The 22,279-nt window shown below is 40.1% G+C and overlaps 1 protein-coding gene across 3 annotated transcripts in view; it reads left to right on the forward strand.

Annotated features, from left to right (window-relative positions):
* The window catches only part of adcy7 (adenylate cyclase 7), a 67,388-nt gene that overhangs the window by 33,885 nt on the left and 11,224 nt on the right, over nucleotides 1-22,279 (forward strand). For 2 of the 3 annotated variants that reach the window (XM_079695174.1, XM_079695176.1), the window contains exons 9-19: nucleotides 3,322-3,507; nucleotides 6,928-6,968; nucleotides 10,810-10,869; nucleotides 12,266-12,343; nucleotides 14,401-14,470; nucleotides 14,573-14,670; nucleotides 14,907-14,991; nucleotides 17,039-17,176; nucleotides 18,978-19,073; nucleotides 19,723-19,919; nucleotides 20,525-20,630. In XM_079695174.1, coding sequence (XP_079551300.1) covers nucleotides 3,322-3,507; nucleotides 6,928-6,968; nucleotides 10,810-10,869; nucleotides 12,266-12,343; nucleotides 14,401-14,470; nucleotides 14,573-14,670; nucleotides 14,907-14,991; nucleotides 17,039-17,176; nucleotides 18,978-19,073; nucleotides 19,723-19,919; nucleotides 20,525-20,630 — 1,155 coding nt within the window. The remainder of the gene's footprint in view (nucleotides 1-3,321; nucleotides 3,508-6,927; nucleotides 6,969-10,809; nucleotides 10,870-12,265; nucleotides 12,344-14,400; nucleotides 14,471-14,572; nucleotides 14,671-14,906; nucleotides 14,992-17,038; nucleotides 17,177-18,977; nucleotides 19,074-19,722; nucleotides 19,920-20,524; nucleotides 20,631-22,279) is intronic. The other variant, XM_079695175.1, reaches the window with a different exon arrangement.

Genomic DNA, 22,279 nt, shown 5'->3' on the forward strand with positions numbered 1-22,279 from the left:
TCAACATGTGTCCCCTTTTCTTCATGTCTCTTCTACATCAACATGTGTCCCCTCTTCTTCATGTCTCTTCTACATCAACATGTGTCCCCTCTTCTTCATGTCTCTTCTACATCAACATGTGTCCCCTCTGTGGAAAGAGACTCTGAAAGTTTCAAGAAAAAATATTCTCTCTCTTTTTGTCCTGATCCATTTCTATAAAAACCTGTCTGAAAATGAGCGGATCAGATTTTGGCCACTTTATGATGTCATAACGATGTTTTGGCTTGTGTAACCATTAGCCAATCACCAACCAAGGTAACCCCCCCCCCCCCCTTATCACCTGAATCTCCTCCTAGACAGGGTAGGATTTTCATGACGGCCATGGCCGTCGTAGCCCCTCGGTCTGGCCGTTGTGCCCCACAAATAATTGTACGTCCTACGGCCACCATGGCCTGTGTGCCCTTGATACTGTTAAAATCTCGAAGTTGCTTTAAAAGCGTCAGAACTGTTTTCTGAACTGCATTATGCTGCGTTCACAACGGACGCGATGCGAATACTCTCATTGCTCTAACCGCTGGAGTTTCACCGCGGCTGTCAGCTGTTTTTACTCCTGTCATTCAAACAGGACGCGCTGGAGAGGGGGCGGGGCTTATTTCCATGTAAATACTGTGGTGGGAACCAACTATGACAAAATTAACCTATTTTACCGTGATTTAATTGTAATACACGTTTCAAAATGATGCTGAAGTAACTACATACTGATACCGGTTAGTAAAAAACATGAATTAGTAGGCTTGTTTGAGACGAGCTGCGGCTCGCCTCGAAAGTAGAGGAGAATAGCTGATTGCAGCCGGGGGAGGTCTCAAAAAGCTCGCCTGAAGTCGGACAGCTCGGAGTCGGCTTCTTCATCTTCTTCTTCTTCTCTCGGTTTTTTGGCGGATTGCAAAGAACTTTAAGGTGCATACCGCCGCCTCCGGAGTCGGCTTGACTCGGTTTGCATTTATAAAGAATGCACACATGTGTTTAATCGTTAATGTCAGATATGTACTGAGTAAATACATTTGTTCCTGCTCAAGATTAGATTCAACGTTATTGTTATTGCACAGATTACAGGTACTGAGACAACGAAATGCAGTTTAGCTTCTAACCAGGAGTGCACAAAGCAGTAAAGTGAAAAGTAATGTACAGAATAAAATATAGAATGAAGTGAATGATGAATAAACAGTGAGGGGTATGAATACACTAGATATACACAGCAGCCTGTGAGCAGTATGAACAGTGTATGAATATGCTAAGATATATAAAGTATGAAAACGGTAAGCAGTGCAAGTATAGTATAACATATATAGATATTCATTTCATGATGATAAACATTGTGGAACAATGATGAAAAATGTGAATGGAAGTGCGGTAAAACTGACATAAAACAACAACAAACTTTTGCCGAACGCCTGCCAGACGGCAGCAGACTGAACAGTTTGTGGCTGGGGTGATGGGGGTCTTTGATAATCCGGAGGGCTTTCTTCCTGAGCCGCTGGGAGTAAAGGTCCTCCATGGATTGCAGCTCCGTCCTGATGATGTTCTCTGCAGTTTTCACCACCCTCTGTAAAGCCTTACGATTAAGGGCGGTGCAGCTGCCGTACCAGGCCGTGATGCAGCCATGTGATTTCATTAGATCAACCTCGAAGCAGATGAGTGTGATGACGTTGAATGTACCCAAAAACGTTGGTCGTCTCAGTTAGCCTTTTTTAAGACACTATAAAACATAAACAATACATAACAAAATCTTGAACAAAACATAAACATCTTTTAAGCTTCAATGGAGAGCTTCATCAGCAGCACGTGGTAAAAACCACCAATGAGCGCTCAGCTCGAGATACCAGCGAGTCGTTTCCCATCAAGCATTTCGCTTCCGCAGCCCGTGGAGAGGAACTGCGCCGCCTCGCCGCGCCTCGCTCTCAAGGCTGCGGGCGTCTTTGTCCCGCGAGATTTCAACGTCTCATGTAGGCGACCCTCCAGAGCAAGTCGGACAAAATGACTAACCATCATGCAACGCACTAACAAGACGTTGATCGCAATTGCGCAGGTCTGCGCAGGTCTCGCTTGTCTCAAACAAGCCTAATGCTTTGACAAGTGTGTAGACAAGACGGCAAGCGAAAACCTTTTAAAATGCGTGTTTTTTGAATGGATCAATCAGGCTAAACTAACCTGTAGCTGCTCCGTCCACAACAACATCCTAAAGACAGAAGTAAAGCAGCGATTGTATTCGCCATGGCAGTCTGTGGTTTGTACATGTTTAACTGTTGTTCAATTTCTGAACAGAGCTGTGAGGAGTTGATTAAAGAAACTCTCGCACGCACACACACACACACACACACACACACACACACACACACACACACACACACACACACACACACACACACACACACACACACACACACACACACACACACACACACACACACACACACACACACACACACACACACACACTGCTGTGCTGAATGATGTATGTGCAGAGTTTGACCCTTGAAGGCGGTTTCTTCTGCTCTGAAATTGAATATATTTGTTACATATTAATATAATTTTAGATTTGATTTTGGATTTATGAATGGGAGAAGCAGTAGATGGAAAACATACCAAACACTAATTATTCAAAGTAGAGTATTTTATTTTATATACGGTAATACTAAGGAGGCATAGGCCTATATGATGATATAATGTTTGACATTATTGATATTAAAAAAAGTGATTTGTTTTCCATGTCATTTGTGTGTTTTTCTTATCAAAAAGTGAAGTTATTTATTTGTAAGCTCCAAATCCAAATGTTTCCCTCAAAGGCCTTTGTGTCCTGAAAAAATGTGTGACACCAAAGGCCAAATGGCCTTGCCTCTAAAATGACGAAATTCCAAGCCTGCTCCTAGAGCACCATTGAGTTCTTTGTAACCAAATCTCTCTCAGAGGGGCGTGGGGAGGGGCTCCTTATTTTCATCTAAAGTAACAGACAGAGAATCAGCACTTTGGAAACAGGGCTGAAACAGAGGGGATTATGGGTAATGCTGCAATGATCTGTTTGGTGTTTGGAGCCAATCAGAGACAGGCTCTGTATATATCTGAGACCTGTAATATATTGATGAAAAACAGTATGATAGGAGACCTTTAAGAAAGAATGAGAAATGTGTTTCATTTTGAAAGCTAAGTGACCCTAGTGTACCGTGTGTGTGTGTGTGTGTGTGTGTGTGTGTGTGTGTGTGTGTGTGTGTGTGTGTGTGTGTGTGTGTGTGTGTGTGTGTGTGTGTGTGTGTGTGTGTGTGTGTGTGTGTGTGTGTGTGTTTGAAGTCTAAGGACCCGTCGTTGAACAGCCGCAATGCCGTTAAACCTCGAGTGAACGACGGTCTGAAGATGAGGGCGTCGGTGAGAATGACTCGATACCTGGAGTCCTGGGGGGCCGTCAAACCTTTCGCCCACCTGCAGAACCGAGAGGGCTTCACCCCGGAGGCTATCGTCAACAAGTCACGCCTCAAGGTGAGCAGAGGTGGGGAGTAGTGGAGTACAAATACTTTGTTACTGTACTTCAGAACATTTTTCTGGTATCAGTACTTTACTCCACTACTTATTTTTCTGGCGACTTTTACTTTGACTTCTTACATTTTGAACACAAATATCTGTACTTTCTACTTCTTACATTTTGAACACAAATACCTGTACTTTCTACTTCTTACACTTTGAACACAAATACCTGTACTTTCTACTTCTTACATTTTGAACACAAATACCTGAACTTTCTACTTCTTACATGTTGAACACAAATACCTGTTCTTTCTACTTCTTACATTTTGAACACAAATACCTGAACTTTCTACTTCTTACATTTTGAACACAAATACCTGAACTTTCTACTTCTTACATTTTGAACACAAATACCTGAACTTTCTACTTCTTACATGTTGAACACAAATACCTGTACTTTCTACTTCTTATATGTTGAACACAAATACCTGTACTTTCTACTTGTTACATGTTGAACACAAATACCTGAACTTTCTACTTCTTACATGTTGAACACAAATACCTGAACTTTCTACTTCTTACATTTTGAACACAAATACCTGAACTTTCTACTTCTTACATGTTGAACACAAATACCTGTACTTTCTACTTCTTACATTTTGAACACAAATACCTGTACTTTCTACTTCTTACATTTTGAACACAAATACCTGAACTTTCTACTTCTTACATTTTGAACACAAATACCTGAACTTTCTACTTCTTACATGTTGAACACAAATACCTGTACTTTCTACTTCTTATATGTTGAACACAAATACCTGTACTTTCTACTTCTTACATGTTGAACTCAAATACCTGTACTTTCTACTTCTTACATGTTGAACTCAAATACCTGTACTTTCTACTTCTTACATGTTGAACACAAATACCTGTACTTTCTACTTCTTACATGTTGAACTCAAATACCTGTACTTTCTACTTCTCTCATTTTCCAAACAGGCTGGTTCCTTTAGTCTGAATGTGTGTTTGGTGGCGTGATCATTATTATTTAGAGTCATTGAGTGCCTATTGATTGAACACGATCCGTGTATCCATCATTTCCTGGTCTTCTCTAAAGAAGAGGGACCAATGGAAACGTTGTCATGTTGCCGTTGGTCACCATGGAAACATTCATTAGCTAACAATGACATTATTGTTCTATTAATATAAAGGGAGGTCAGGTACTCTTTAAAACAGCTGCTAGTTATGGGTACTTTTTACTTAAGTACATTTCAAAGCTAATACTTCTTTACTTTTACATTAAGAAGTTTAGTCGTACTTCTACTTTCACCAGAGTATTTTTAAACACGGGTATCTGTACTTCTACTTTAGTAAAGGATGTTTGTGCTTTTTCCAGCCCTGAAGGTGAGAAGACAGACATTATTAGATGGCTTTATTTACTATATTACTTACCTTCTCCTGAGTTAAACAATCCATGATGTTGCCACGTTAATTATTTGCTATATTGTTTCGAATTGATTCTTATAATCTTCTGATGAATGCTTGCTAAATGCACACAATCGAATGACGAAGGAATGAGTTCTATGGAGCCTGAAATAAGGGTCTGTGGTTAACACAAGTTTATGAGATGTTCACGTGTATTCTACGACATTAAAATACATCAGTAAACATCCTGTAGCTTTAAAACTGCTAGGAAGTGACTGAATGACACGACTCAACATCATCACATTAGCCGCCTTTAGCTTAGCAGTGGAGAGGGGAGTCGTGTGATCGTTTCCTTTAAAGCCTAACATTAGCTTCTTAGTTCTGGAGATTTAATTCGATAAGTTTGGATTAGATTGACTTTGTGTTTTCCTTATTGTATTTATTTGAAAAAGGACCATGCATACAAATACATTCATCTCAGACAAGAGAAGAGCCATATTAAAACTAATAGCTAATTTCCATCTGCAGTCCTTAGGTACAGTAGGTACATAACAATCAACACTAAAAACATTGCATAATCTCTATCACACAAACAATTATAAAACAGATTAAAGTACAGGTCTTGTCTTTCACTTCTGCAAGTACAGCAAAGGTGTTAATTACAATACACATAAAACACCATTAACTCCTATAAATATAGAATATACAGTAGTGAAGATGGGTATTGTAAGGGAAACTTCTGTAGCAATGGAGAGTCATTACTCAGAGAGACACGAGGAGAGTTGGAACTTTGATGTCAGAGTTTCGGCCGGAGAGTTGCCAAGACAGGTGGTGTGTCACGAGTTGACACAGCGGTTGCCAAACCAATTCTGAAGAACTCTTTCTGTAGCTCGAGGTTTTAACTAGTTCGGAGTGTAATAATCAACATTCTTTATCAGTGAGACTAAACAATTATGGACCCTGAATCTAACTAGAGCTCTCGTCCATAGGAAAGAATGTGCGCCAGGGAACCTTCGTCCCTGAACAGTAAACTACCTCATGGCGGCTTGTGCTCGGTCATAGACTGGCAACAACAATGTGCCCAAGCTGCTCCTCCTTAAGAGAGATAGCAGCGGTGCCCAAGGCCGTAGACCCATGTCATGGGAAAGGAGACAGTGAGAGGAGAAAATGATGAACTGTGTCAAAGGTTGAATACCTAAGCAAATTATTTCCCTAACAGTTATGTAGCAGCAATAATGCCCCTTTCACACCAAGGCTTTTCCCGTTCAAGCTCCGTGCTAGAGCTTTTCTGGTTCGGAACCGGTTCTTCGGTTCAGCTCCCGCTCTGTTCACACCGCTCAGAGCCCGACTGGTGCTACGTCATTGCGTCATCGTTTTGCGCCATGACGTAACCTTTTGCGTGCCTGCTTCATAAAGCCAAACCGCGCGGAACCCCCTCACATCGGCAACAACAACAATGGCCGATTGTATTGAAGCGCTACTCGTTTTGGTTTTGCTCTGTCGAAACGAAATGGAAGAAATGGGACGACTTTAATACCAACTTTACAGTCGTTACATGCTACATTCAAAAGTTATTTGGGCCGCGTGCTCCCCTCCAGCTTCCTCTGTACCTCTTCGGTCTCTTCAGTGGACCACTGCCGCTTGTTAAGTTTTAGGTTTTCCATCGTTGTGTACAAACTGGATAAAACGTGGGCTTTTTGTTGTTGTTAGAGGTTGATCCCGCCCCTACCTCCGACGTAAGCGTGACGTATGCAGTGCTTGCTTTCTAGACCGGATTCCGGAGCTTAGAGGCGGCTCCGCTGCGGTGTGAACAGGAAAAACGGTGCTTTTCAAGCTCCAGCTCCGAACCGGCCCTGGAACCGCGTTGGTGTGAAAGGGGCATTAGTGAATCAAATATAGAAATGATAACTAAAGATTCTCTAGTGAAAAAGTTAGGTTGAATTTCAATGTGTTCAGACTTACACTATCTTGCATCTTTATTCTTATTTTTCATGTGTTTTTTTCCAGGACATCCCTCTACGGTCTACCATCTCCAGGATCACTGAGAGGTAAGAACGACACTTTATTGGATTTTTGCCAACATCAATATCTTGCAATTTAGACATACAAATACAAGGCTTTTCAAAAACGTTCACATTCACCAGGAGAAATAAGAAAACGTCTTCAACTGAGCGAACATGTTCTGTGTAACATGCCATATTTATTTTAATGTAACACGATTGAAATGTTTTTAATGCATCCTACTTAAAAGAATTCGACCCGTTTTAAAAGTTGCTAATCAATGTCAATGTAGCAGAAATGCAATTCCCTTGTATTTCTTTATTTTTTAACGCTGTTTCGGACACTTTAAAAAAACCTTTACAACGCAGACATATTTTCCTTTTTGCACTTGCTTTAAAAACGTTTGCAAACACGTCAATTTATTGGACATATTTGATCTCCTGAAACCAAATACATGCAGATATCGTTCAACAATAGCTGCTAATAATAAATTCACATTTTGATTATTTACCTGCTTATTAAACTATAACACACACACTCTTGCTGGAAGTCAGCCCATGTTAACACCACTGTTACTCAATAATGTGTTCAAATGATTTCCATCAACTCTCCTGCCAGGACTGTCCTGAATCTGCATCATCTCATCGCTCCGTCACATTTCATTAACTATCATTTCTATGTGAGAGGATATTTCAGGCATTATGTGTAATATATAGGATGTATGCTTCTCATGGGAGCTTAGATATTGTGATGGAAAGATAATGGGTGAGCAGGAACGTCAGACAACTTGTATATTTATATTTTCATACATGTTATCCATCATTACAGGTTAAAGTAACACACATTTGAACTGATATGCTTAGTTGATTGCGTCTATTAAGACCGTATTTTTATGACGTTTTATGTCTCAATATGTAAAATAAGTATAATTTTGTTAAATCAAATCACATCAAAGTTTATGTATATAGCCCAATATCACGTAAAACACGTTTCCCTCAGTGGACTTATAATAATGGAAAGACAAGATACAACAAGAAAAGACAATACAATTAAACAATCAAATAAAACACCACAAAATGTAGGAACCAGGATATGGAATAATCTGAAACCAGCTCCAGCTAAAGGCTTTGTTGAAAAGGAAGGTCTTCTAAAAACATGCTTACATTTCCAGAACAGAGATGTAAAAGCCACGTTAACATAACAAATTGTTTCATTTTGCAGACATGTTACAGTCCGAGGTTTTACGGAGAATGTTTTTATATCTCTCTGTCGATAAATCATAAAATACTCACAAAAGCCATTAACGAGTCGATAATGTGTTTTCAACATGTTTTTTTTATTAAATATTCTATCAGGCTATGAAGGATATAAGAACCAAACCTTCAGAATACAGAGAGAAATGAAACTGGACGGCTTGGTGTACGTCAGTGCTACTGAAATGGAGATATAAAAGTATGAGAAACTAATTAGTTTTGAAGCCTTGAAAAATACATATTGCAAAAACACTTTGCAAAACAGAACTGGTGAATAGGGGGGGGGGAAACACGTCTGAATGTCAACATAACATTGAACCTAGTTGCCTTCTTACATTACAAGTTTGCTGAAATATGTTTGAATGTGCAAATGACGCTCTACCTTTGCCCCAAGTCTTAAAGAAAAGCATAACTGTCCAACTCCTAATATGATTTGGCAGAAGCCCTCTTCATCAACTTATGCATGGACAAATTGGTTTGCAGTACTTAAAGTTAGATTGTCCTTTGGACGACTATTTGAAGTGTAACGACTGATCAGTATTTACACAAACAGTGTGTGCTGCAGTTATGTGATTAGAAAAGATAAGTGTGTGTGCCTCAAAGTATAATCCCTCCTCCCTGTGAGAAAGGAAACTTGTTTTACGTCGGAAATTGTTCATCTCATTCATGTGGGCAGCAGCCAGTGTGTGAGGTAACAGTGAAGCTGGAGGACGTTACACAGCAGGGTTTATTATGTATGTATGTGGTTGAACGTAGGACTAGGCAATATATCAGTTTTATATCAATATCGTGATATGAGAGTAGACATCCAAATGTGGCATGAATATTGTCTTTTCCTGGATTGAATAGCTAAATCACAGTCGTGGTGTAATTCTTCTAGTTTGTAGTATTTGTCCTACCCACAGAGGCATTATATCCACATCACTGACTGTGATTACGTCCGGCATCAATAGCCAATATCTTCACAAAATCAATTGAAGTGCTCTGAGCACCAGGAAAAGCACTATATAAATAACATTATTATTGATATCAAGGTATTTGGTCAAAAATAATGTGATATTTGTTGCTGTTATCCGTAGCCCTGAGCCCAAGGTAACACAAATGCTATTATTTGCTGCTTTTGGATGTGTTTTTTTTACATTTCTCTAGAAGTGGACCTGTAATTGTCAAGCCTCTGCACCTGGAAAGCCATGGCTAGAGGCTTTATGTTTTTAGTTCTGTCCATATTCGTAAATATCTTGATATCTCGGGAATACCTGGAAAGAATTTCTTCAAATTTGGTGAAAAAATCCACTTGGACTCAAAGATGATCATATTCAAACGTTGAGGTCAAATGTAGAGCTGCATCATATTGAAAAATAATAATACATTTCAATTGTTATGGCTGATATTGAAATTGCGATATTTGAGGGAATGATTTACGCTTTAAGTGCCTTTACAAAATATATTGTCTAATGAGGACATTTCTGTAAACTGCAAAGTGAATGGTTGGTGGAGGCGTGAAAACCTTGTTTTTGTGGCATTATAGTGCCTTTGCAAAAAATTGCATACTTTGTTTCTATATTGGGTTAGTCCATAGTGTGATCAAGTTTAGCTTCAATGTGCAGCCTTATTTAAATGTCAAAGTCATTGTTACCTTCAATATATGTTTTTGTTAAAAGCCCAAGAATCAATACACTTACGGTACGTCCACACGGCAGCGTCGCGTTGAAGCTTGCCAGTGGGCGTGTCTGGCTTGTGACCAACAACCGATCACATTAATCTCCCGCCCCGGACACACAAGCAGCGGTTTGATTGGCTAGAGCTTGTACTGGCATAGGATTTGATTGGCTGGTGCTTCCGTCAACGCTTGAGAAGTTGAACTTTTCTTAAGCAATGGAGGCAAAGCGACGGAACCACAATGCAGTTCGGCAAAGCGTGACGTCACCCCATTCAAAGTGAATGGGAAGCGTCTCCGTTGAAGCATGCAACGCTGCCGTGTGGACGTACCGTTATTATGAACATTTCACACAGATGTCTAATGAGGACATTTCTGTAAACTGCAGCGGGAATGGTTGGTGGAGGCAACCACAAGGCATCAAATCCAATTCAAGGCTTCCGAAGTATATTGAGGGTGGTGAGGGTGGTTGGTTCAAGGATTAAAAAGTCAACGCAGTGGATTTAAAGATGAGCACATGGAGGCAGGAGTTCCAGATCATTGTTTTTATTGTAATTTGTTGATTCTCGTTTGTCTTAATTGTTTTCTGGTTCATCTTAGTTCAAACTTAATATTCGTGCTTCAAATGATAATCCAGCAAAGCAGTTATCTTTTTACATAATGATATGTAATGTAGAAATAAAGTAACCAAATGCAATCTAAACGGTACAGAAAGTAGGGAGGTAAACTACTCAAGCTGCTATGAAAATACAATACAAAGGAAAGGAAAACTTACTGATTATTTACTCAGACAAACAATTGGTTTCTCAGAAGTTGCATGAGGCCTTTATAGCTCCGCCCCTCCAGGGTGGCAGCAGGAGGGAGCAGGTAGAGGGAGGTTGGAGTGGGAGATGGATTTTCCACAGCTTCAGTTTTTTCTTTTTTTTGGGCTCTGTTTTGATGAATTTGTGTTTTTGTTTCACTGTTGGCTCCGGACAGCTTTGAGGAGTCTCTAGAGGAACCGTTCTCCTTGCCCTCGGCTCCGTTCAGCAGCTATAAGTGAGTGAGGCCTTCAGGGACCGCAGGGACTGTTCCCTCAGTAGTTCTCAACCCTTTGGCTTGTGACCCCTGAAGACAAAAACAAATGGATGCACGCTCTAAAGCCACTTTGTGATTGTCATCTTTGACATAACCTGAATACATCTTTGGAGTTTCCATCATTGTTTCAAAGTGCAGTTTACTCGCCAGCAATCAGTAAGATTCAAGCAGTTTGAAATTAATGATCGATGAGAGTTGATGCTAAAATGACTAATTCATTTATTTAAAGTGGCAATAGACGCATTTTTCGCTTTAACTTGATCGTTCAATGTTATGTTTGGATCAGGATTTAGATTGGTTAGCTATAAGTGATAATATGACTAAATACATCTAATTGTTATCAGATTACCAAGGGAAAATAGGTAATTAAATGTTACTAAATATAATGTTTTTCATATACAAATGGGTTAACCCTAACCCTAACCCTGCCCTCAATAAAGTTTATTTAAAAAAAAGATATACCCGCTTGTTCACAGTTCATATCTAAACTTAAAAAATATATAATATGATGATAATTCAAGCAAAGGGTGTGGGTTTTTGTCAAATGGCGTTAATACCCAAATGTTTTCCTTTGATGTCCCAAAATTGTTCGTAGTTTTCAGTAGTTATTTGACTACTTGAGTAACAAATATAAATGTAGTTAACTGAGCAACAAGCTACTGCAAAATGTAGGTAAACTACCGGATAATACCAAACACTTTTGAAGATGTTTTTCTTGCATATTCTGTGTGTCTGAATAAGTCCCAAAATGTGTCACTAGTAGTAGACTCTGAGGAAAACATAAATGAATCCATTTTCTTAGGTACGTCAATAATGTCCCTTGAAAACGCCAGGGGAAACTTTTGTCTATTGCCACTTTTAAAAAGAGAGCATATAAATAACAGAAAACTTTCATCAAATCCTCCTCTGAGTCCCACACCTCTGAAAAGGAAGTTTTGCCCTTCAGGGTGAGAACTACTGCCTCTCCGGAGAGCCTTGATGTCCGAACACTAACCTGAGCAGTTCTGAAACAGCTGATCTCCAGAGAAACCCTTTGCCCTCTGTTAGTGGACTGACATGCTCCCTATTAACCCTGATGGGCTGCTGTGGGTCTGTGCATGTGTGTGAGTGCTTCCTTCCTGATGGAGGGGGTTTCTGAGCAGACACACACTCCGGCTGAATCCCTCAGAGATCATCTAACACACAGCCCCCTGCATCCTGCACACGCCCTCCATTTAACCCCATCTTTTTTCACTAATGCCTTTCAAGCAACAGCTAAACCTGGACCTGAGTAACCTGCATGGCCTGATCTGGTGTCTCTCCGTCCGCCTGGTGCTTCACTTTCTTTCTTTAACCGTCTCTGTGCTCTTCGCTGCAGGAACAAATCCCAGAAGAGCAAGTTTGACGAGGAGCTGCACAACGAGATGACCACCACCATCGATGAGCTCAGCAGCAAGTAGGTCCACCTTCACAGCCACTAAAATCACATTTCAGGCATGTGTGTTGGACTTTTGTAGTTATTTATTTAGTTTATTTAGCAGAGACAGTGCACATTGATACACTTCGTTGTGAATGCCTAGAGGAGGTTTTTATCTGTATTCCCTGGACAAATGGTGTGAAGTCACCCTTAAAACAAATCATATTGAACTTAAAGTTAATGAAATCATTCAACATGCAACAAAGGGGGTCACAAAACTGGAAATGCTAATAAAATAAAACATCCATATTACATAAAACATGAAGATAGCCGCAGGTTAAAGCGACTGAAGACAGAGGACTGTACAGTGCAGTCAAAATGAGTTTTAAATAAACTGAACGTGACTTGTTCTCGAAGTGTTGTTAGGATGGAGTTCAATCGTAGAGCAGCTTAAACAGAAAATACAACTTATTTCATCAAATTAAGTATTAACCCAAACTGCCTCAACAATATAATTGAAACCCTTTAACTGCCAGCACCACCATTTGGTAGAGATCATTTTGTGTCTTGATATCTTGTTGAAAAAAAGAAAAGAAAGTTGAACTCTATCTGATTCAGCCAGCTCTACCCTTTGGTTGGCATGTTATGCACAAAACAACCTCTAGATGTCACTGTGGTTCGAACAGAAAGCCCTTCAGCTAGATTCCACTGAGGAAGTTGGTCAACTTTTGTCAGGTAACCATATCCTTTCTGACATATTTTAGTGGCAGGGCACTGACTGAACATAATTAGATAACTTGATGCACAAACAAAGTTTTAACAAGGGTGTAATTACTTTTTTGAAAATATGCTCAACCAATCGGTCGAATTGGCCTTTTATGGTAAGCTAGCAATATGACTTTTTCAGAGTTTCAGAGATGTTTTCCAATAAAATATGGTAAATAAATGGCTAGATTCATGGTGATATTACTAAATCTAGTGCTGCCTTCTGAGTCTCAGAGTGAAAGAGTGAAAATAATTTATATAGCACCGTTCATGCATGGCATTCAGCCCAAAGCTGCACACAGATGAGCAAGTTAGGCCAACACAGGATATAGACATGTGCTGATAGGCCAGTGGTTTCCTGTTAGGCCAATTCAGCATATACAGTAAGATGAGCAAGTACTTTTTTTATCATGAAAAACACTTTACATTACTTTTTTCCATTTTTTTTTTTTTACAATTATAATTTATTATCTTTTATGAATATATCTGGTTGTATGTATTGCTAATTTTCCATAAAAGAAACACGTGTTTTTGAGTTTGTGCTTTATTTGAGTTTGATGCACACAAATACTGTACTGTATATGATGATTGTTGAAAATGTACTTTTACCATAGAAGGCCAGCTCGACCATTTGGTAGAGCCTCATAAAAACAAAACTGTGTGGTCAGTCAAAACAACAAATTGTTTGTGCTTATTTGATAAGAAAATGCAAAAAAAAAAAATTCCATAGCTTTTTTCTTGGTCTAGGTTAAGTTTCACTTTGAAGGGCAACACAAACTATAACTCTGTCTTTATATGGGTTTATGTATTCAAGAAAGATGCACTCTATTGATAAAGGTAATTGATTGATGATGATAATTAAGAAACAACTGTTGAGGTATTACTGATGATTTCCCTCAACTTCATAACTTAAGCATGACACCACCAGTGTGTTTTTATCGGAAACATTTGTCTCAAGGCTCTAAACTTTAAGTAAATACAATTAATGCATTGACAACAATTATTACTTTTCATCCATGCTATTGGTTTGACTTAGTCTTGGTAGCACATCTAAGCAAGCACTGTCTTGTAACACATATTGATATCAAGATAATGCTGCAACACTTGCTGTATTTATTCAATTATGCCTCCTAAAGTTCTCTCTTCCTTCCTTCCGTCCTTCCTTCTGTCCTTCCTTCCTTCCTTCCTTCCATCCTTCCTTCCTTCCTTCCTTCCTTCCTTCCTTCCTTCCTTCCTTCCGTCCTTCCGTCCTTCCTTCCTTCCTTCCATCCGTCCGTCCTTCCTTCCTTCCTTCCTTCCTTCCTTCCTTCCTTCCTTCCTTCCTCTCTCAGGCAGTGGTCTAAGACTGAAGAAAGTGGCAGTTTAGCTCTGTGGTTTCCAAAGAAAGATCTGGAGAAACAGGTTGGTTTAAAAGCATGATTTCATATTGAGATGTTTCTATATCAGTATCTCCATTGAGGCATCCTGGTGTTGAACTAGAAGTTCTGTGTTCCCTCTTCAAAGTACCGAGCCCTGGACCTGCCGATGTTCAAACATTACGTCGGCTGTGCCACCGTCATCTTCCTCTGCATCTTCTTGGTTCAGTTGTTTGTCACAAAGGAGTGAGTATGACTACATTTCCCTCTTTTTAAATCTGATAAATAACCAAGTCAGCAGTTTAAAGGTCACCTATATAACGAATCCACTTGTTCATGTCTTTTATACATAAGCATGTGTCCCAAAGAAAAGGCTTGAATGCTAACCCATGTGTGGGTTTTAGGACTCATTCCTGCACCACTCATTCCACTCAAATCAAAAGGAGATATTTATTTGTACACACTGGTTTTCCTCTCCCCAGTCGACAGATGTTGGGCACGTCGTTCGGGGTCCTGGTGTGTGTGCTGCTGCTGACCCTGGCCATCTGTTTCGCAGGTCACTTCCAGGTCAGTGCGTTATTAAGACTTACGTTCACATGATTTCAGGGGAGTTTAGGGTTATTTTCAGGCACTTATTCCCAGGCAGGTAGCATGGAGGTCTGTAGAAAGTAGAAACATCCTGTCATCAAACAACCTCTGGATGCAGGTCGAGTAAAGGAGTTTTTTGTGTTCAGAAAAAATCCCACTCTGTAATGCTGGCCCTGAACTGCAGCATTACTGTTAAGTGTTTATCCCTAAAGTGGTATTAAGGAATTCCATTTCCTCGTGCTTGAGAAAATTCGATGTGAAATTCGTTCTGTATTTCTGTTTTGTGAAGGCCGCTCGCAATGAATACGGACAAGCTTTCAGGAAGGATGTAATTTAATTAAGTCCATAGCCTCTCGCCAGCTTCCTCTCTTTTATTTGTGCTTATCAAACACGCAATGTACAGATGAGGTTTTTAGAGAGAAGACGGTGTTTCACCAGAGCAGACTCCAGAGCAGACCGTAACCTTGTGCTTCTTCTCACATTGTTACGGGATCGGATGTTTCCGAGGTCGAGCTGTGAACATTGAGACTCAGAATAGAGGCTGCAGTTTGAGTCAGGCGATGTTTGCACAACATCTTCTATCCCTCTTTTTAATTCAAAAGACATTGAAAGAGAAAAACGTACATATTCTTCTGAAAAGATTATTTGAAACGCCATGCTCTTAATTTGATTTTTTATTAAAATGTGTTACTTTTTGTTTTTGTTTATATATGTATTCTACTTCCTCGTCATTTTAAAGCTCAATTTGGTATATATGGTTTTCCGCAGAGGTGTAAAGTCACTAATTACATTTACTCAAGTAGTCTACTTAAGTACAAGTTTGATACTTGAGTAAAAGTAGAAGTACCAGAGTGTAGCAATACTCTGTTACAGTACAAGCAGTTTGAATGACTTTGTATACTGCAGGGTAGCTTGTGGATTTACTCCAGGTGGAACTAAAGTCTGATTTAACACTTGATTATATTTCACATCATTCATCCAGATCTGTAAAGTAACTAAAGGTATCAAATACATGTAGTGGAGAAGTACACCATTTACCTCTGAACTGTAGTGGAGTAGAAGTATGAAGTAGCAAAAAATGGTACTTATGTTACTTGAGTAAATGTACTTAGTTACTTTACACCTCTGCGTAAAAGTAGAAGTACTCAGATCTTGTACTTGAGTAAAAGTAGAAGTACTCAGATCTTGTACTTGAGTATAAGTAGAAGTACCAGAGTGTAGGAATACTCTGTTACAGTAAAAGTCCTGCATTCAAAATGTTCCTCAAGTAAAAGTAGAAAAGTGTTCTCATCTAAATATAGTGAAAGTAGCGACAGTAAAAGTAGTCATTGTGCAGATTGGTCCATTTCAGAATAATAGATATGATATGTTTTATAATGATTGATCATGAAAGTGTTCTCAAAGCTGGTAAAGGTGCAGCTAGTTTGAATGACTTTGTATACTGCAGGGTAGCTTGTGGATTTACTCCAGGTGGAACTAAAGTCTGATTTAACACTTGACTATATTTCACATCATTCATCCACATCTGTAAAGTAACTAAAGGTATTAAATACATGTAGTGGAGGAGAAGTACACCATGTACCTCTGAACTGTTGTGGAGTGAAAGTACAAAGTAGCATAAGTACCTCAAAATCGTACTTATGTCACTTGAGTAAATGTTACTTTACACCCCTGCGTTGTATCCTTAGCATTTACATTGCCTTAGCATCATAGGTCAATAACACTACTACAAAAGGCCAGTCCCAGTTAAATAAAGACGGGGTGAAAAGGTCATGTTTGATGTGTACACACCGCAGAGCCAGATTTAGCCGGTGTGAGAATGTAAAAGACGTAATTGAAGCAACTCGACTCTCTATATCCGACCTCCCGACACCTGACCCTTTGTTTCCTCTCAGACACTCTCTCTCTCTCTCTCTCTCTCTGGAAATAGCCGCCCATTACTCACTCACACATGATGTCTGGAGATGGATGACTGTGTGAAAGCCACGTGCGCCTCAAACATGTTTCACTCTCTCGTCTCTTGCAGCGCCTGTTTCCAGAGAAGCTGTCTCAGTGCCAGTGGCTGCCCGCCGTGTCCGAGGCGGTGGTGAAGCGGCCGTGTGTGCGCCTCCCTCTGGCCACCATCACCACTACGGTCATCGTCATCCTGGCAGTATTCAACCTGGTAAGACTAGAACATCTCAATGTAAAGTGTGAAATGAATGCCTCTTGAAAATTACCCCACACGGATCCTCATAGTGGAACATCTCTTTTTATATTTACATGAAGAGTACTTGTTGGATTCTGTCTGCTCACAACACATTTTAATTAATAATACTGAAGCATATAAGCAGCATTTTACTGTTTTACTTTACTGTAGCTGGATGTTAGGTATCTCAACTCTCAAATAACAGTAATGTAGTGGAACGGAAGAAGTAAGTAGAATAAAATCAAAACATTCAAAATAAATACCTCAACATTTGGGCATTTCTTGGGTAAATCTCCTTAAAGGTCCCCTATGATACTGTTTTCATCAATATATTACAGGTCTCAGATACAAAACATGTCTCTGAAGTGTTTGGCTCCAAACACCAAACAGATCGTTGCAGCATTACCCATAATCCCCTCTGTTTCTGCCCTGTTTCCAAAGTGCTGATTCTCTGTCTGTTACTTTAGATGAAAATAAGGAGCCCCTCCCCACGCCCCTCTGAGGGAGATTTGGTTACAAAGAACTCAATGGGGCTCTAGGAGGAGATTCAGGTGATAAGGGGGGGGGGGGGGATTACCTTGGTTGGTGATTGGCTAATGGTTACACAAGACAACACATCGTGATGACATCATGAAGTGGCCAAAATCTGATCAGCTCATTTTCAGACAGGTTTTTATAGAAATGGATCAGGACAAAAAGAGAGAGAATCTTTGTTCCTGAAACTTTCAGAGTCTCTTTCCACAGAGGGGACACATGTTGATGTAGAAGAGACATGAAGAAGAGGGGACACATGTTGATGTAGAAGAGACATGAAGAAGAGGGGACACATGTTGATGTAGAAGAGACATGAAGAAGAGGGGACACATGTTGATGTAGAAGAGACAAGAAGAAGAGGGGACACATGTTGATGTAGAAGAGACATGAAGAAGAGGGGACACATGTTGATGTAGAAGAGACATGAAGAAGAGGGGACACATGTTGATGTAGAAGAGACATGGAGAAGAGGGGACACATGTTGATGTAGAAGAGACATGAAGAAGAGGGGACACATGTTGATGTAGAAGAGACATGAAGAAGAGGGGACACATGTTGATGTAGAAGAGACATGAAGAAGAGGGGACACATGTTGATGTAGAAGAGACATGGAGAAGAGGGGACACATGTTGATGTAGAAGAGACATGAAGAAGATGGGACACATGTTGATGTAGAAGAGACATGAAGAAGAGGGGACACATGTTGATGTAGAAGAGACATGGAGAAGAGGGGACACATGTTGATGTAGAAGAGACATGGAGAAGAGGGGACACATGTTGATGTAGAAGAGACATGGAGAAGAGGGGACACATGTTGATGTAGAAGAAACATGAAGAAGAGGGGACACATGTTGATGTAGAAGAGACATGAAGAAGAGGGGACACATGTTGATGAAGAAGAGACATGAAGAAGAGGGGACACATGTTGATGTAGAAGAGACATGAAGAAGAGGGGACACATGTTGATGAAGAAGAGACATGAAGAAGAGGGGACACATGTTGATGTAGAAGAGACATGAAGAAGAGGGGACACATGTTGATGTAGAAGAGACATGAAGAAGAGGGGACACATGTTGATGTAGAAGAGACATGAAGAAGTAGATTTTGCATAATAGGTGACCTTTAATAACCTTCCACCTGCTCACATGAGTCTTAAAGAGGTCCTTATAGCTATTTCTGCCAAACTCTTCAAAGCCTTCTGTCCGGAGCTTTCTGTCTCTCACGTCTCTTTCCTCCCTCGCAGTGCTTCGTCCCGACACCAGTCTCTGAAATGGACGAGCTGCGTCCCGCCAATGACTCCCAGGATCAGGAATCAGAGGAGGGGCTCTTCTACCTGCCTGTGAGTGATGGCTCTGTTAACCGTTGTTTCATGTCAGGCTGGATTAGATGTTGTTAATTTAAGAACAGAGAAGACGTGATTTATCTCCGCTTACAGTTACCAAACAGTGTTTTAGTAAACATGTATTGTTGGTATCTAACCCGCTTATTACTTAGTAAGAAGGGGCTTTATTTATTTTTTCTTGATTACAAGACATTACTTCTTTACAAACATCCTCGGGTCCTGCATATTTAAAGCAAAAACAGTGATGAGAAAATGAACAACAAATATATACTTTATATAAATAAATATGTGTTCCCAAAGAAATTGAATAATTATTTGCAAATCATTTTGTTATATTTTTTATTAAAAACCCCAGAAGACTTTACTTATCCCTGCTTGTTACATACAATTGTGTTATTAATATATATATTTCTTTTTATTGATATTTTTTTTATCTTTCTTTTTATTTCGTGTTAATAGATTGAATAACAGAGATGTTTATCTATTTTTGTATTTATTAGAATTGTTCCTGTTGTTCTCCTGCTTATTCGTTTTTTTAAAGACCTTTACAGATCTGTTGCTCCCGTATCCTGACTCTCTCCCCCTCTCCCCCTCTCCCCCTCTCCCCCTCTCCCCCCTCTCCCCCTCTCCCCCTCTCTCTCCTCAGTACTCGGTGTACTGCTGCATCCTCTCGCTCATCGCCTGTGGAGTCTTCCTCCGCGTGAGCTTCGAGCTCAAAGTGCTCTTCCTCACCCTGGCCTCCACGGCGTACTACATCATCATCCTCAGCACCAACAGGCATCTCTTTGTGGTCTACGGGGACTTCCTGTACGCCCAAGAGAGCGGCAGCGGGAACTGCAGCAGGTGGGATTACAGGGAGCGGAGACAAGAGAGAGCAGCTCAGAAAGGACAACGTTCAAAGTCCTGAGCGAGAGGAAGAAGACACATTTAAAACGTGGAAAAAGCTTGAATTTGAGATGAAATCCTTAAAAAATGCCTGATCCGAAGCACAGACATTTTATCTACACCATCACTCATATTTTAATAATTGGAACTATTTTAAAGTCCTTGTTGTTTGTTGGAGACGTGGAGCAGACCCTAAAGGAGAAATGAAATATATAATAGTAGACCATTTTGAATTTCTTTGCTTATGTAAATATGTCCATATATTATATTTTTCCCATTTGCATTAAAAGTTATAATTTAAATGTGTTTATTAAATATAATATTTAAAAATGTAAGAATAAAAAAGTGCTTTTACATAAAAACTGAACATTTAATACACGTGTTAAAAAAATAACTAAACACATTAAAGTCAGAGAGGACAACAAGAAAGAAACACTCACAAAGGAAAATTATAAAAGTGGGTTTGGAAAGTCTTTTAGAAGAGCGGACAGATTTTGCAGCTCAACCTCAGAATAAACATGAATACAAAGTCTGAGTGAAGTCATGAATGTTGTGTTTTCCAGCGAACGCTGCGTCCTGACCTGGCTGGGTCTGATGAAACACCCCCAGGTGATGAGCTGCATCTACATCACTCTGTTCCTGGTCACCATGCTCATCATCTCCCAGCAGGTAACAGCTTTCACCTGTCCTGAGAGGTCCCCTATTGTGCAACATCCTCTTCTTCATGTCTCCTCTACATCAACATGTGTCCCCTCTTCTTCATGTCTCTTCTACATCAACATGTGTCCCCTCTTCTTCATGTCTCTTCTTCATCAACATGTGTCCCCTCTTCTCCATGTCTCTTCTACATCAACATGTGTCCCCTCTTCTTCATGTCTCTTCTACATCAACATGTGTCCCCTCTTCTCCATGTCTCTTCTACATCAACATGTGTCCCCTCTTCTTCATGTCTCTTCTACATCAACATGTGTCCCCTCTTCTTCATGTCTCTTCTACATCAACATGTGTCCCCTCTTCTTCATGTCTCTTCTACATCAACATGTGTCCCCTCTTCTTCATGTCTCTTCTACATCAACATGTGTCCCCTCTTCTCCATGTCTCTTCTACATCAACATGTGTCCCCTCTTCTCCATGTCTCTTCTACATCAACATGTGTCCCCTCTTCTCCATGTCTCTTCTACATCAACATGTGTCCCCTCTTCTCCATGTCTCTTCTACATCAACATGTGTCCCCTCTTCTTCATGTCTCTTCTATCTTCTTCATGTCTCTTCTACATCAACATGTGTCCTCTCTTCTTCATGTCTCTTCTACATCAACATGTGTCCCCTCTTCTCCATGTCTCTTCTACATCAACATGTGTCCCCTCTTCTCCATGTCTCTTCTACATCAACATGTGTCCCCTCTTCTTCATGTCTCTTCTATCTTCTTCATGTCTCTTCTACATCAACATGTGTCCTCTCTTCTTCATGTCTCTTCTACATCAACATGTGTCCTCTCTTCTTCATGTCTCTTCTACATCAACATGTGTCCTCTCTTCTTCATGTCTCTTCTACATCAACATGTGTCCTCTCTTCTTCATGTCTCTTCTACATCAACATGTGTCCCCTCTTCTCCATGTCTCTTCTACATCAACATGTGTCCCCTCTTCTCCATGTCTCTTCTACATCAACATGTGTCCCCTCTTCTTCATGTCTCTTCTATCTTCTTCATGTCTCTTCTACATCAACATGTGTCCTCTCTTCTCCATGTCTCTTCTACATCAACATGTGTTCCCTCTTCTTCATGTCTCTTCTACATCAACATGTGTCCCCTCTTCTTCATATCTCTTCTACATCAACATGTGTCCCCTCTTCTCCATGTCTCTTCTACATCAACATGTGTCCCCTCTTCTTCATGTCTCTTCTACATCAACATGTGTCCTCTCTTCTTCATGTCTCTTCTACATCAACATGTGTTCCCTCTTCTTCATGTCTCTTCTACATCAACATGTGTCCCCTCTTCTTCATGTCTCTTCTACATCAACATGTGTCCCCTCTTCTTCATGTCTCTTCTACATCAACATGTGTCCCCTCTTCTTCATGTCTCTTCTACATCAACATGTGTCCCCTCTTCTTCATGTCTCTTCTACATCAACGTGTGTCCCCTCTTCTTCATGTCTCTTCTACATCAACATGTGTCCCCTCTTCTTCATGTCTCTTCTACATCAACATGTGTCCCCTCTTCTTCATGTCTCTTCTACATCAACATGTGTCCCCTCTGTGGAAAGAGACTCTGAAAGTTTCAGGAACAAAGATTCTCTCTCTTTTTGTCCTGATCC

This window comes from Notothenia rossii (genome assembly GCF_949606895.1).
Source record: "Notothenia rossii genome assembly, contig: scaffold_145, whole genome shotgun sequence".
Classification (NCBI taxonomy): domain Eukaryota; kingdom Metazoa; phylum Chordata; class Actinopteri; order Perciformes; family Nototheniidae; genus Notothenia; species Notothenia rossii.